We start from the raw sequence: 15089 nt of genomic DNA, 5'->3' as shown, positions 1-15089 counted from the left end.
GCGTCGGATGTGCCCGAGGCGAGCGCGCAGCGGAGCGAGCCCTGCACGAGCGCCATGAGACTGGTGATCTTGTCGAGGATGGATTTGCGGCGCACGTTGTCGCCGTGGCTAGTCTGAGGCAGGAGCTGCGTGAAGTTGGTGCGCGGCGACGCGCTCGACCACGAGATCTCATCGCGGCAGACGACTGCGTCAGAGCACCGCGTCTCTGCCATGCTTTCCGCCGGAGCTGCCCCCGATGTCCGGGCCCGCGAGAAGCCGGCGTACCGGGCGACGCCCTCGCCCGTCGCCGAGTTGAGCGAGGATGCGTTGCAGCCGGTCGTGCACTCGTTGCACTCTTCGGTCGCGTCCTCACACTCGCCGATCGCGTGCGCCGACGCGGCGGCCCCGACCCGAGCCATGTCGCCAAGCGAGAGGCGGGCGCCATCCCGCGCCGCGTCGCGGGGCCATCGCCGCCCGCTCGAGATCGGGAGCGCCGCAGACGGTGCAAACGCCGTTCCGCGCACCGTCGGGCTGAACTCGTTCTTTGGCGTGGTGTTGGAGAGGTCGAGAACCTGCGAGATATACACGAGCGCACGCGACGGAGAGTCAGGGCGTGCTGGGAGCCATTGCGCTCCAGTTCTATTGCTCACCGGGATCGCGACCGCGTCGGGCACGGACACCGCGTTGAGGAGCTCGGAGACGCCGGCAGAGCCGTAGGAAGACAGAGCAAAGGCCGAGCAGCCCAGACCGATCACCACGGAGAAGAAGATGCACAGTAGCTTTGTCGAGCAGAACTTGCCGAAGCGGAAACCGGAGCGCGTCGAGGTCGGCTCCGTCTCCTGGAACAGTGCGGACGAGGGTTAGTCACGAGCAGAGCGCGCTGCACGGGCAAGTACGCGCCGAAGGCGTCGACGACGTCGGCGGGGCGTCGCCGACAGACGCTTCGCCGGAGCCGACGCCAGCGAGGTCTTCCTCGTCGTCGAACGCGTTGCCGGAGCCGACGTCAGCGAGGTCTTCCTCGTCGAGGTCCGTTCCGAGCAGAGCCGCGAACCCGTTGGGGTCGACGCGGCCGATCGGGGTGAGGTTCTTGGTGGTCTTCTTGGAGCGGTCGATCAGGTTGGACTCGCCCTTGCGCTCGATCTTGCGGAGCGGGGAGGGGGTCTTCCACTCGTCGATGCCCTGCGCGTGACGTGCGGCAGACGAGAGGTCACAGGGTCAATGTAAGTGCCCGCCTGTAGGACTCGCGTGTCCCCGCAATACTCGCGTGTGCACAGAAGGGTGCTGGGAGGTGCTCACCGCCGGGGCGGCCGTCTCCTCTGGAAACTCCTTGGTCGAACAGTCGGCGTCGCCCTACGCGTCGAACGCGGGATGCGGTCACATAGTGGGTCGGCAGACGCCGGCGCGCAGAATGCCAGGCGCTCGCCGCCGGGGCTTTGATAGAAGGCAGCGGCGCGCCGCCGGCCGCCGCCGGCTTGAGGGCCGTGGCGACCTTGGTGGCGAGCTTGAGCGCCGGGTCGATCTTGATGGCGCCGGTCTCGTCAACGGAGGCCTCCGCGCCAGACTCTGCCGCAGGGATGTCCTTCTTGAGGGCGCCCTTGACGGCACCGGTGGGGGCCGTCGATGGGCCGGCCGGGCGCGTAAACTTAGACCAGAAAACTGCGGGCGGGCTCGGCGCGTGGGCGGCGGACATGGCCTTGGCCTTGTCCGAGCCGACCGCGCCCGCGTCGGGCGCCTTTTCCGCGGCCGGGTCCTTCTTGAGGACGCCCTCCGGGCCAGACTTTGCCACGGAGATGTTGACGTTCTTGACGCCGCACGCCTGTGGGCGAGGGAGAGTACGCGCAGGCTTTCGGAGACGGGAGAGGGAATGATCACGATCCTAGCGTGCGCACGCGCACCTTGGCTCCGGGGAGCGAGGGCGACACCGACGCGGAGATGACGAGCGTGATGCGGCCGTCGTCAGCCGGCACGATTCCGACCTTCGCGGAGGACGTCATCGGCGAAGACTCGCCCTCGACGTTGCCGCCGCCCGCGTCAATGCCGTCCTTGAGCGGGCCGGGCTCGGGCGGGACGGTGCCGGTGCCAGTGCTGGCGGTGCCGGTGTCGATGCCATCCTTGAGCGAGACGGGCTCGGAGGGGATGCCGACGGCGTTGCCGCCGCCAGAGTCGATGACGGTCGTGTTGTCCGCCAGAGACGCCTGTCAGCCACAGAACGAGAGAGGGTCGTCTTGCAGGGAAAGCGCAGCGTTGCGTGCGTTGCCGCGGTGCGCGCGTGCATACCCCCTCCCTCAGCCACTGCAAATTAACGCACACCTGCTTGTCAGCAAGCGGCGGCGGAGGAGAGAGCTTGAGCACGAGCTTGTTACCGGCGGCCGGCACGAACTCGAGATTGAGCATGTTGATCGAAAGAATTCCTGCAGAGAGGCAAGAAGCGGTTGAAGGTGGTGTCCCCGATGGGAAGTGCAGGCCAGCGCTCGATGGGGGGTGCAGGCCAGCGCTCAGAGTGGCCCTAACGGCTGCGGACACAGCGTGGGAGAGTAGCAGAAATGCGAGCAGGCGGGAACTTTGCTCGGCGGGCTCAATCTCAGGTCAATCTCGGCTCGTACTCGTAGCAGGAAAGGCAAACGCCTACGGGATGTATGTGGGGGGTATACGGGTATGATAAAATCTCGGGGAATCTCCCCACGAAACGATCAGTCGCGCGATCTCGAGCCCGCCCGCCACCCACCCACCCAGCCCCGCAGCACTGGCGCGATCTCGAGCCAACCCGCCCCTCTCGAGCCTCGCCTACACAGATCAAAAGAATTCAGCCGGCGGCCGCACAAAAAATGGTGCTGCCCAAGGGCATGTGCATGCTGAATGGGAAGAGAGGGCGAGCCGGAGAGGAGAGAGCCGCGCCTACGGGCAGCGGGCCGCGGCGTGAGCGTCGAGACAAGGCCGCCGGCACGCTCTCTCGCGTCCTCGGCGCTCGGACTGGAGCCGGGCGGCGATTGGCGAGCAAGCGAGAGCGGGGGTCGCTCTCTTGCCAGAAGAGAGAGAGGGCGGTCGCGCGCGGGACAAGGGTGGGGAATGGGCAGCAGCGGACGCGTCTCGCGCCCTCCTCGATGGTACCTGCGAGCGGGAGTAGGCAGGCGGTGCGAGCTGAGGGGGGTACAGCCGCTCCGCGAGCGAGAGCGCATCGCACGGTGGGGGTGGTGAGGGGGCGGCGGGTTCCGTGAGCAATAGGCGTCGCGGGGGTCTAGGTGTGCAGCTCGCGGCGGCATAGTCGGGCGCAATGCGGCGCGGCAAGCGCGAGCGGACGAGGAAAGTGCCATGGCTTGCCTGGCGTGGATGTCAGGCAAACGCCGTCGGGGAACATGGGGTACAGGTTCTCTGGTTCTCTGGAAATCCCAGACTTTTCCCATCAAATCCTGGATTTTTTTTTCGATTGCACGGAGGCAGGTAGGTAGGAAGGAAGAGTCAATTCACTAGGGAGTGTCAGGCAACGGATTGAGAACAGTGATCCACTAAGAAAATGTCAGCCGCCTGCACTAGCCGCCACGCATCCTCAGCGAATGTAGGGTACATTGGGGACATGGGGTACAGTTTTCCAAAAAAAGAACGAGCGAGATTTAGCCGAGAACGAGCGAGATCTAGCCGAGCTCGACAAGCACCTGGCGGTGGTGCTTCGAGCGTGGTCCGTTCCTAGACCCTTCCATCCTGGACCGTTCCTGGAGCCCTCCTGGTCCCACCGTTCCTAGACCCTTCCTGGACCGTTCCTAGAGCACCACTAGCGATTTCGCGCGGAGGGCGTAGTGAAGTGCTGGGGCGCTCACTGTGTTCTCTCGAGGTTCTCGAGGTGGATATCCTTTGGCCGCGTTGGGTAGCGAGGATTGGTGTAACCCGAGCCACGGAGGCGTGTTTTCTGGCGGCCGACCGTCAGTGCACGGAGTTGCCCCTTCTCCGACTGCCCCGGCTAGTTCCCGAGGTCGCGCGGGAGTGACCCCATGCGTCAAACCCGAGACCTAGCGCGGGTGGGTTGGAGGGGGCTCGCCCCGTTCCTCCCCATCGGGCCGCATAAGCGGCCACGCCTCGCAGATTCGTTTCTCGCGCCTGGGTCAGGCGCGCGGGGCATCCCCCGGGTCGCTCGACCAGCGATCCAAAGAGTGGCCGCTATGCGAAGGAAAGAGTGGGGCCCTCGGGGTACGCCTCGTCCGGCCCCCTCCGAGGGGGGAAGGGAATTGCGGGGTCCCCTCGGGCGCCTCAGTTCGGCCCTCCCGAGGGGGGAAGGGGAGCAAGGGGGTGGGGGGGGTTGGGGTGGTGGGGAGGGGTCTCTGTTTCATGCACGCCGTGCCGACGCTCGACGCCACCGCGAGCGACGCCGAGCTCTCTCGCCAGCTCTTCCTCGAACAGCTCGCCGCCTCGTCCGCCCAGATGAAGCTGCCTAACGGCCCGTCCGAGGCCGAGGACGACTACTCGCACTACGACACGCCGCTCGGGCTCACGCCCGCGCCGCTGCCGCTGGGCCTCGCGAGCAGCCTCTCGGCGCGCGCCAGTCGCCCCTCGCGCGCCAGACGAACTGATCCTATTCCGACGAGGAGGACGGCTCCACCACGACCGTCATGTGCCGGAGGGTTGCGGAGCTCAGGGAGCGTACACTGTCTCGAGGAGCGGGCAAGCGGGCGGCTGTGAGGGAGCGTCTTCACGCGGCGAGTGCTGCGAACAGGAGCGGCTCGAGGCGAGCAAGCGGGCAAGCAAGCGGGCGGTGGAGGCGCGGCGGCGCGGAGGCGGCGTGGAGGGGGCGGGGGGGCGACGCCCCATGACATGTCCTAGATATGGTCCCGCAGGCGGAGGCACTTGAGGAGATGTATGAGGAGGCGTTGATGGACAGCGCCGCAGCGGCGCTGCAGGAGTGCCACCGCGGTATCGTGTGGAGCTTTGCTAGAGCCTTGTTGAGAGCCTTCCGCCCCTCCCCCTACCCCAGGCCCGCCACCGCGGCAACTTGGGCCGCGCCAGTGTTGCGCGCCTCCAGGCGGCGGCGGCGGAGGCGGCGGAGGCGGCGGAGGCGGCGGAGGCGGAGGCGGAGGCGGCGGCGGCGGCGGCGGCGGCGGCGGAGGCGGCGCGCCAAGAGGCCGAGGCAGCGGCGGAGACGCTCGACGAGTCGGACTCGGACGGCGACTTGTGGGCCGACGCCGTGAGCAGTCGGCCGGTGGTTGCCACTCCGCAGGCCGTGCGGCGGAGCAGCGAGGAGTGGGCCGAAGCGGCGCCGTCGGAGCCAGGACCGTGCTCGGCCGGCGGCGCGTATCAGGCTGCGCCCCCGGCTGCGCCGCCGCCTCGCGGAGAGTGGGCCCGCTTCCTGTCCGAGGGGGGCGACCCCGAGGCGGCGCGGCGAGGGTGGCTGACCTACCACATCGGCCGGCGCAACTACCGAGCGGCGATGGACCTGGTCGTGTCCACCGACGAAGAGGCGCGCGTGCGTGAGGCCTTCGCGGCTGCGGACACCGCGAGCAGGAGCGAGCTGGAGGCGCGGGAGAAGGCGAGGCAGATCGCGTCCAGCCCGGCGCCCTCAGCCTGCTCTCTCAGCTCGCTCGACTCGGACGCGTCGGTCAGCCTCTCGAGCGTCCTCGCCTCCGCGAGCGACGCCCTCTGGGAATCCGGTGCAACCCCAGGCGCCGCTGCTGATGCAAAGGGTGGAGCTTCGCAAAGGGTGGAGGACGCCCCCCCCGACGGCAAAGCACCGGAGCCCGTGTGGCTGCGACTCGCGGGGGACACTTTGCAGCCTTTGCAGTCAACCCCGCCCCCATCCCCTCTGCCGACGCCTCGGCACGTCAGAGCGCAAGACTGGAGCTTGTCTGCGTAGATGCACTACTTCGAGATAGTATAATAGAGCAAAGGGTGCGCGAGAGCCGGGTCGCCGAGGCGCTCAGAGCGCGCGGGGACAGCGGACACCCTCAAGCTCGCAGCACGCAGGGCATTGATTGGGGTAGCCATGCCTCCAGAGGCTCCAACGTGCAGCGCCGCCGGGGCTGTGGCGGAGGCGGTCGGTGTCGGCGGAGCACGCCAGCCACCTTCGTTCGTAGTACGTAGAAAATCGAGGTTTCAGCTTTCTCCTTTCACAGATACCTTGTTACTGTGAATTTACCCCCGGTGCGGCGCGCGGAGCTAGTCTATGAGGAAGGTCTTTCAGCTTATGTGCAACAAGAACAAGAACAACTGAAAACGGTTACCAAAACGCTGAAATTCGCCGCCGAAATTCAAAGTCTCGTGCGAGGGAGCTTCTTAAGGAGAAAATCCCCCCGTCCGTTCTAACTCCCATGTCACGGCCGGTCGTCGGCTGCTGCTCTCGCCTCGCTGGCGGCGCGGTCTAGTGCCGCGGCTCCCGGCTCTCCGGTGGGCTCGCGGCGGCTCGCCGCCGTGGATCTGAACAATATGACCGGTCCGGGTTCGTCCCGGCGTGCCGCCAGTGCCGCTTCTTCGCCGAAATTTTCCTCACCATGTTTGTCGACAAAGTTGCCCCCGAGCTCCTGCTGCTCGACTGCGCGGCGGAACCGGCCCCTCGAGGCTGAGGTGTGATGCGCCGGCACCGGGGCTACAGCGCGGGACCATTTCCAGGCTCTCTCGAGCAACCTCAAAATTGGCCAATTTTGTGATCTCAACCCTGCTGCTCTCTGACCACAACCTCGCGGCCCGCTGCGCGGCTCTCCAAGCGCGAGAGGAGTCGTCTACGAGGCGGCGGCGAGCGCAGGCGGCGGCGGCGCGGCGGCGCGGCGGCGGATCGCGGCGCAGACAACGGCAGCAATCTGCGGCAGGTTGCAGCTTGCTGCTGCAGCAGCTGCTGCTGCGGCTGCTCCGCTGCTGCGGATTGTGGATACGACTTCTCCGATCACCCCGCCCGCCCGCCCCGCCCCGCCCGCCCGCCTCTCCCAGCTTGCCCGCCCGACCGACCGACCGACCGACCACCCATTCCCATCACCATCTCACGTACCTTCTTATAGGCGCTCGATTGCTCCACTCGCTGCCTACTCGCTGCCGCGAGGGAGGGGGGGAAGACGTCGTGCGGGCGCCACTGCGCTAGCCGGCCTGAGGCCCCTCCCCGAAAGGCAAGTATTAGACCCACCTCGAGATGCAAGTGCGCAACCCGTCCGCCCTCATTTTTGATGACACCTACGTCGCGGACGCGCCGAGGCCCGCGCTCGAGGCGATGCTCGAAGGCGACGACCTCGCTCGGAGGTGGAGCGGGGTGGAGAGCAACGTCAGCAAACGTCAGATCTGGGCTCCCGACATTCTAGCCGGTGCTGCGAAAAAAGAATTTTCGCAGATTCCCTCGCACTGTGTGCGAAAAAATAATTAGCCCGAAGCTGAAACATGAATTGTGGGAGACTGGGTAAACTGGTTTGACGGAAATTGCGCTAAGCAGGAAAACATCGCCGGGTAGTCGCGAGGCGAATCTCAAAAAGCGGGTAATCTGAATCCTTAAACATCAAATTTTGATTTTTTCCGGCGGGGTCCGGGCTTCTGTTTCTTTCCCTTTTTGGGAGCGAGGCGACACGCGCGTGGGTGTTCTGGGCGGCACGCCTAGAGAGGTGATCCGAACGGCGGCCGACGGACGGACTTTCAGGAGGTGACGTCAGCGCCTTTAGGAGGGTGTATTCCCCTTGCAGCAGTGGCTGTTCTCTTGCTGCCGGCAGATGCAAACCCTTCTCGCTCGGCTCGGCGAGTCATTCAACAGCAGTGGCGCCGCGCTCATCGACCGCAACAAGCAGTACTTCGTCTTGTTCGAGAAGTTCGACGAGAACCGCGACGGACGCTTGTCGATCGACGAGCTCGGGCATATCTTCGACGTCGTCGGGCTCGAACACGGCGCTCGGCAGTTGGAGGAGGCCATGGCGGCGGCTGACGTGGACGGCTCGCATTTCCTGGAGCTCGACGAGTTCATCCAGGTCATGGAGGCCGCCGAGAGCCGCCGTGGCGGCGCGGAGGCGAGGGTGTGGCGGGAGCTGGCCAAGAAGAGGCACTCCATGCTGGCCTGGGCCTCGCTCCCCGCGGCTTGCATGGTGATCACAGTGGCCATCACCGTCTTCAATTTGCGCTACGATTACGACCCGGTCATGGGCATCCAGGTTGTCAACGGGCTGTACGACGCACTTTGGGATTTCTTGCCTACATGGTTCGCTTGGGAGCGTGGACCTTGCCCCGAAACCATGCCGCAGTGCTCGCTTGTCGGCCACGCAGGAACGAACAGCTCACATTGGCCCGGTGCGTCCTACATCGCCAGTAATTACATCAAACGCACGGTGGTGCTGAAGGTGCATGTCTTCGCCATGTGCTTCTCGTTCCTCCTCTTCCCTTTTCAGCTCTGGAAGGGCTTGCGGGCGTGGTCGGTTGAGAAGGGCAACGGCGTCCATAAGATGACGGGCCGCGTGTCGCTGATCTTGTTGTTTCTAGGGCAATGTACCAGCATGCCGATCGCAGGTGGGCCAGGGTCGCCGATGGCTGACTTCATGGGCAAGCTTGCTTTCTTCGAGATGATGTGTTGCACGTTGTGGTGCGCGGGGATGGGCTGGTTGCACGCTCGCCAGAAGCGCTTCTTGGAGCACCGGAAATGGATGATACGGACAACAGGTTGCCTCATCGGCGCATTCTTCGGCACCAGGCTGGCGGCCCCATTCATCGCGTTCTTGCCCGTGGAGATCTTGTGGCCATTGGACATGGCGTTGGGGGCTCCCATCGGCATCTTGGTGGCAGACGTCTACCTCCGCTCGTGCCAGGCCAAGGAGCAAGCTTACCGGAGGCAGGTCTCGTTGGCGCTCCGCACTTGAAGCACCGCACTACAAGCACGGGGGTCGGGAGTTTCGGATCCCTAGATACTAGTGCCCCCCACATCGCCGCGCGAATAATCGCGCTGTACGTGCATGCGACCCCCGTGCGTGCGCGGCGATCCGCGAGAATACGACCCGCGGATGTGTGTCCCTCTGGGGCTCTGCGACACTCCCGGACCGCTGGAGGTGCGACTCTCTTGTACGTTTTGAGTCTTCGCTCTGTCTCCCGCGGTGTGCGGTGATCGAGATCGTGGGGGTGCCCCTGTACAGAGTAGCCGTGGATCTTGGTTGCGTATAACTAGTGCAGTCGTGAGCGGCAGTTCCAGTTCACAGTTGTGTTTATACTTTGTTGTTACGTTAAATTCTCGCTCTCGTTCCACGCAAGGAGGCGGAGTAAGCCCTCGGCAATGTTAAATGAGACAGCTCTCCGGTCCGCCGAGAGTGGGGGGAGATCGGCATACTCAACTCTCAAGCCCGCGTGCAGCAACAGTGGTCAAGGGCCTGACCGGTCTCCCCGCAGTCGGCCGCTGTTTTCACGGGGACGTCGCGGTGGATCTCTCACAGTGCCCTGGAAGGGAGCAGCCCGCGGGGTCGAGGGAACCACTCGAACGCCTTGCAGCTGGCATCACGGAGGCACCTTATCCTTTCCGCGCACGCGTTAAACGTGGTGATGCCCCGGAGGGCGGTGAACTGGCCAGTCTCGCACGTCGTGGTCCGGCACCCGCCTTTGTTGCCAAAGCCGAGGAAATGCCCGGGCGGGAAGCCAGCCCACCGGGGATGCCCGGATAGCACTCCTCGGAGGCTGGATAAGTTGGAGGTTCGCGGATCGGCGGCAGCGGGGCGCGGTCGGCGGCGGCGGCGGCGATGGCGGCGGCGGCAAGTCTGGCGGGGCGGAAGGCGGCTCGGCTGGAAGGTCGCCGGGACCGTAGTCTGGCGGAGCGGAAGGTAGCGAGCTCGGCGGTTCGGCTGGAAAGTCGGGGATCGGCGGCGGCGACGGCGAGGCCGACGGCGGCGGCGGCGACGGCGAGGCCGACGGCGGCAGCGGGGACGGCGAGGCCGACGGCGGCGGCGAGGATGGCGACGCGAAGGGCGGCGGCGGCGAGGGCGAGGCGGAGGGAGGCGGTAGATCGGGCGGCGGCGGCGGTGGTGGCGGCGAGGGCGAGGCCGACGGCGGCGGCGGCGAGGGCGGCGGCGGCAAAGGAGGCGGCGGGGTCGTCGGCGACGGCGAAGGAGGCGGCGGCGAAGGAGGCGGCGGCGGCGACGGCGATGCCGAGGGAGGCGGGGGCGACGGCGAGGCGGACGGCGGCGGGGGAGCAGGTGGCGGCGGCGTGGGCGGCGGCGGCGACGGCGAGCCGGATGGCGGCGGCGGCGTGGGCGGCGGCGCCGCCGGCGGCGGGGTTGCAGGCGGCGGCGGCGTGGGCGGCGGCGGCGACGGCGACACGGAGGGAGGCGGCGGCGACGGCGAGGCGGAGGGAGGCGGCGCCGCTGGCGGCGAAAAGCCGCACGCCGCCCCGCCCTGGCCTGCAGCTGGCAGGAGGATAGCGCGAGAGCGCGGCCGCGGCCGGCAAGGCGGCGGCGCTCGACGGCGCCGTCCGGTGGCGGCGGCAGGGCGGTGAGAGAATGCGATGCTGGGGAGTCGCGGATAGGAGTAGGCGAGGTGATGCCGCCGACGCTCGTTCGCCTTACGCCTTAGGGCAAGAGAGTGCGATGCTTGGGAGTACATGGAGTTAGGCGGAGAGATGCCATTGACGCTCGTTCGCCTTACGCGAGCGCCGGCAGCCGAAAATCCTGCCCGAGCTCGAGCATCGCCTTGATGACCTTCTCATCAAGGTTTGCACGCCGCAGCTCGGCGACGAAGTCCGCGTGCTGCTTGAGGAAGCCGTCGACGATATCCGCTGCCGTCTCCTCCCCTTGCTCCTCGAGGCGGCGGGCGGGCGAGCACGCGATCTCTACCTAACCTGCGCCGCGCTCATCGGCGAACCTCGACAGCGCCCGGTGGCATGCAGCTCTTTGCGACAGAAGCCTGGAGAGTGCGGCTGCCACAGCTGTCACAGCGATGGGCTCGCCCTCACTGGCCCTCAGTCACTTGTGCTGCGGCTTGTGTGAGCGACACACTGCTCGGCGACTGCCGGCACAGTGTGAGACCATGGGTGTGAGGTAAAACCACGGTACCAGCGCTTGGTTACATCAGCCCTGAGGTCAGATCCTTCTACTCTGTTGATGACAAGACTTGTCTACTCGCTGGAGCCGAGCAGGAGGGCCCGGCGCACAACCCCCGGTCAACTCACCCTCCATACCCCGTATACTGACGGGGGCGGCTCGAGCCTCGAGGCACCCTGCGTGGTGGTGCCGCCGTAATCGGCTGCGCCACACGTGTTCACTCACGACCCGAGGCAGGACGGGTCCTGCCCTCGATACACATATACCGTACCACACAGTACCTCTCGTACCACAATACACAGTCACATAGCATAGGCGCGGCGAAGGGTGAGGCTGAGGGCGATTGACAGCTGATGCCGGACGATTACGTGCGCACACACACCCTCATCTAGACCCTCAGCCGCGGCCATCGGCGGCTTTCACGTGGTCGTAATTCGATGGCTCGTCCGCCTCATCCGCACTATCGTCCTCACACTCGCCCTCGACGATCGCGGCGGTGCGCAAGAGCTGGTTCGAGGCCACCACGGCCTTGATCACATCCGCGAGGCGGTGGTGGCGGGCATTGATCGTCGCGTACACGGAAGAGATGGGGAAGCTGTAGACGTGCGGCCGGATGCGCTGGTGCGGCTGCGCGTGCTCGAGCAGCCCCTCGGGATCCTGCAGCTCCACGTCAAAGCCTCGGATTATCGTGTTGATGACGGTGTACAGCAACCACGTGGCGTAATTCGAGCCCAGGCAGCGGTGGCTGCCACGATGCGGGGACAGGAACAGGGCGGTCGTCAGCGGGGGCGAGAGAGAGAGAGCACAGGGCGGAGGCAACACACAATAGCTATGCGTTCGGTGGGGCCAGGCACTCTCACCTGCCGAAGCCAAACGGGAAGTAGTGCGAGTCGCTCTCCCTGATCGCGGACGAGATGAAGGATTCCTCTCGCCGGAGAGAGGTCTCCGCACGCAGATTGTTGGCGTGCGAGGTCCAGCGCCCCATGCCCCCCCGCCCGAACTGCCCCTCATGGATCGCAGACTCGTGATCTTCCGCCTCTCTGCGCCCCGTCGACCCTGGCCCGAACCCCTGCCCGATTGACTGCTCCTCGATCGCAGATCCGCAATCGGACGCGTCGCTGCGCAACGACCCCCGCGACGACGCGTCGCTGCTAGACGACCGTCGTGACGGTGCAGTGTGCATCTTTGCGGCCGCCTTGAGCGTGCTGTACGTAGCGTGATCGACGTGCGCCGACGCCTTCTTGCGCTTGAAGCGGAGCGGGTCGTACGTCGTCGGGTGGGCCCACAGCTCCGGCGAGTTCTGCAGCAGGATCGGCGAGATGATGACGGTGTCGCCGACGTCGAACGCGACGTGCGACCGACCGAAGCCCTTGCCGAAGCGCAGCGTGGTCGGCTTCACCACTTCGCGCGCCAGCATCACGGGCACCGGCGCGTACATGCGCAGCGTCTCGGTGATGCAGCATTCGAGCATCCGTTCGTTCATCTTGACGTCGCGCGTGCGTTCGAGGAGCCCAGGGTCACGGTAGAGGTGCAGCGTGGTCCAGAACACGCCCGCCGACGGCGCCAGTGCGATCATGAACATCAGTGTGTTGTGCAGCCGCTCGATGGCGGAGATTTTGCCGGCCGCGTGTGCCCTCGCCAGGATGGCCTCGATGCCGCCCAGCTGGCTCTGCGGCAGCTGCAGCCGCTCGGTCAGAAAGTTCAGGAAGGGCGCGCATGCCGTGCTCGCGTACGAAGGCTCCTGGCCACTACCGACAATCTGATGGAGTGCGTCGTCGAGAATGTCCGAGGCGAGCCGCGGCTTCTCTTCTTCGTCTTCGCCGCCGCCTCCTGGCGGGATGTCCTTAGGTCGTGGTGCGTGCTCGTGGCCGAGGCCGATCTTGGCGCCTCCCGTGGGCACGTGGACGTCGAGGAGGACGAGCAGATGGGTCTCCACCACGAGGCGGTTGCACAGGTGGAACCAATCGACGGGTCTCCCCGTGCGCTTCTGCTCCTGCATCTGCTCAAAGATGGCCTCGTACACGTGCCGCGTGACAGCCGCGGTCTTGCTCACGAACTGATACTCTTCGAAGAAGGGTGTGCACAGCGGGCGGATGCGACTCCACACGTCGCTGAGGCCGCCGCTGCCGAGGATCGTGTGCGGCGACGTGATCGCGTCCCTCGCGGCCTCGCTTCGGCGGAAGTTCCTCGCCTTGGTGAGCACCTGATGGGTAGCGGCGTGCGACGTGAGGAAGCAGACACGCGGGCCAAAGATCAGGTACCTGCGCACGCTCCACGTGTGGCACTTGATGTGCATGGCCTCTGCGCCCATTTGCAGCGTCGCACCGGGGTCCCGGCGGAGGGCGCCCAGCGCGGTTGACACGCTGACGGGGAACAGGATCAACCGGACCGCAACGTACAAGAAGACAGCGCACTCGAAGGGCAAGAATATCGCAATGATGACATAATGTGAGCTGATGCCAGAGCGCTCCCAACAGCCGAAGGCCACCAAGTGGACAGGGAGAACCAGGGCCATGAGAATAAGTGCGTCGCTCCCCAGCTTGCGCAGGCCTCGAATATACCCGAGCCGCTCACTTCGTGGAGCGCAGAGCGTCGCGGCTGCAACGACGATGATGGTGGCCAGTGCTGTCGCCGCGAACATGTCTCCAACGGACATCTGTACCAACCAGTCAACAGCTGGCGACGGCGGGATCGATGGGCTGCTCCACTGGTCGGCGGCAATTGCAGCCGCGCCGGGCATGAGCAGCGTCAGGAACGCGCTAACGGTCATGGGGACCGAGAGCGGACGTGGGGCGAAATTCACGGGACGGAGGGTGGGCGGCCAGAGAAGGAGCAGCAGGGCGAGCACAAGGAGCAGCATGGGGGTGACCGCGTCGGATGTGCCCGAGGCGAGCGCGCAGCGGAGCGAGCCCTGCACGAGCGCCATGAGACTGGTGATCTTGTCGAGGATGGATTTGCGGCGCACGTTGTCGCCGTGGCTAGTCTGAGGCAGGAGCTGCGTGAAGTTGGTGCGCGGCGACGCGCTCGACCACGAGATCTCATCGCGGCAGACGACTGCGTCAGAGCACCGCGTCTCTGCCATGCTTTCCGCCGGAGCTGCCCCCGATGTCCGGGCCCGTGAGAAGCCGGCGTACCGGGCGACGCCCTCGCCCGTCGCCGAGTTGAGCGAGGATGCGTTGCAGCCGGTCGTGCACTCGTTGCACTCTTCGGTCGCGTCCTCACACTCGCCGATCGCGTGCGCCGACGCGGCGGCCCCGACCCGAGCCATGTCGCCGGCAATATTCGGTGAGGTGAGGGCTGCGCAGAAGCGCTCGCGGGGACAACCGACGCCAACGATGAGATGCGAGTTGCGTAGGAGTGTCTCGCGGGGAGCGCCGTCCTGCATGTTGTTCTGGTCGGAGAGGCCTGGAAGCAGAGGCAATGGTGAATGCTTGTTGGTGCGCAGAGATCTCTCTGGGCGGTGCACCAGGGTGGAACCCTCCGTTGAACGACTGGTGAATGAGCGAGTTGGTCGGCGCAAAGATGAGGTCGGACATCAGGATCGGGTCACTCCCACAATAAACGAGCCAGCGGCACATGGCAGGTGAAGACCCCGGCCGGGATGGCAGGCTGCAAGCGGAATGGACGAGAATGGACGGCAAGCGGGTTTCCTTGTTTTCCTATATTTGAATGAAACCGAAATCCGTAGTGTTGCTGCACTAGGCATCCCGTTTGCAGTGTCGGCACTTGTGGGAGAAAAGGGAGAGTGAGGCGCGCTTTCTAGGGCCCCCGGGGGCCCTACCACTCGTCAGCGCAGTCGGAGACGGAGAAAGAAGCCGTCCGTCACGTGTCGCCGTTGAACGAATCTCTCTCTCAGTGTGTACGAGCTTGTACGTACTTTTAGCTGTGTGTATCGCGCGCTAGCTTTAATGGGAGAATTTTAATCGGAGCCCTTCTGCCTCCGTGGCCACCGTCGGAGCGGGGTGCGCGGCCGAGGAACCCCCCGAGGTGGCGGCGCAACCCTCATCGTCGTCGCTCGGAGCCTCCGCTCCCGCCTCGGACTCCGACTCCTGCTCCACACCTCAACCTCCACCTCGTCGTCGCCACGCAGCGCCCCCTCCACCGCAGCCTCCACCTCGTCCTCCGCCTCATTGGCAACGGGCGCGTCGGTGCGCG

At 65.9% G+C, this 15089-nt stretch overlaps 3 protein-coding genes across 3 annotated transcripts; 1 reads left to right on the top strand and 2 right to left on the bottom strand.

Moving 5' to 3' along the window:
• Positions 1-4296: 4296 nt before the first annotated feature.
• EMIHUDRAFT_100360 (hypothetical protein) lies at positions 4297-8774 on the top strand (the record flags this gene model as incomplete). The annotated part of the gene is made up of 6 exons (XM_005779581.1): positions 4297-4510; positions 4624-4643; positions 4682-4720; positions 4803-4883; positions 4940-5560; positions 7644-8774. 6 exons carry the CDS (start codon positions 4297-4299, stop codon positions 8772-8774), a joined length of 2106 nt encoding a protein of 701 aa, XP_005779638.1.
• Positions 8775-10535: 1761 nt separating this feature from the next.
• On the bottom strand, positions 10536-10776 carry EMIHUDRAFT_205188 (hypothetical protein; the record flags this gene model as incomplete). Its single annotated transcript, XM_005779580.1, has 2 exons — positions 10536-10691; positions 10756-10776. The coding sequence occupies 2 exons, from the start codon at positions 10774-10776 to the stop codon at positions 10536-10538; spliced, it is 177 nt and encodes a 58-aa protein (XP_005779637.1).
• Positions 10777-11330: 554 nt separating this feature from the next.
• EMIHUDRAFT_205187 (hypothetical protein) lies at positions 11331-14512 on the bottom strand (the record flags this gene model as incomplete). The annotated part of the gene is made up of 3 exons (XM_005779579.1): positions 11331-11679; positions 11795-14339; positions 14401-14512. The coding sequence occupies 3 exons, from the start codon at positions 14510-14512 to the stop codon at positions 11331-11333; spliced, it is 3006 nt and encodes a 1001-aa protein (XP_005779636.1).
• Positions 14513-15089: the final 577 nt, after the last annotated feature.

The sequence above is a fragment of the Emiliania huxleyi genome, assembly GCF_000372725.1.
Source record: "Emiliania huxleyi CCMP1516 unplaced genomic scaffold EMIHUscaffold_23, whole genome shotgun sequence".
NCBI classification, from domain to species: Eukaryota; Haptophyta; order Isochrysidales; family Noelaerhabdaceae; genus Emiliania; species Emiliania huxleyi.
This window is presented reverse-complemented; position numbering and strand designations above follow the sequence as displayed.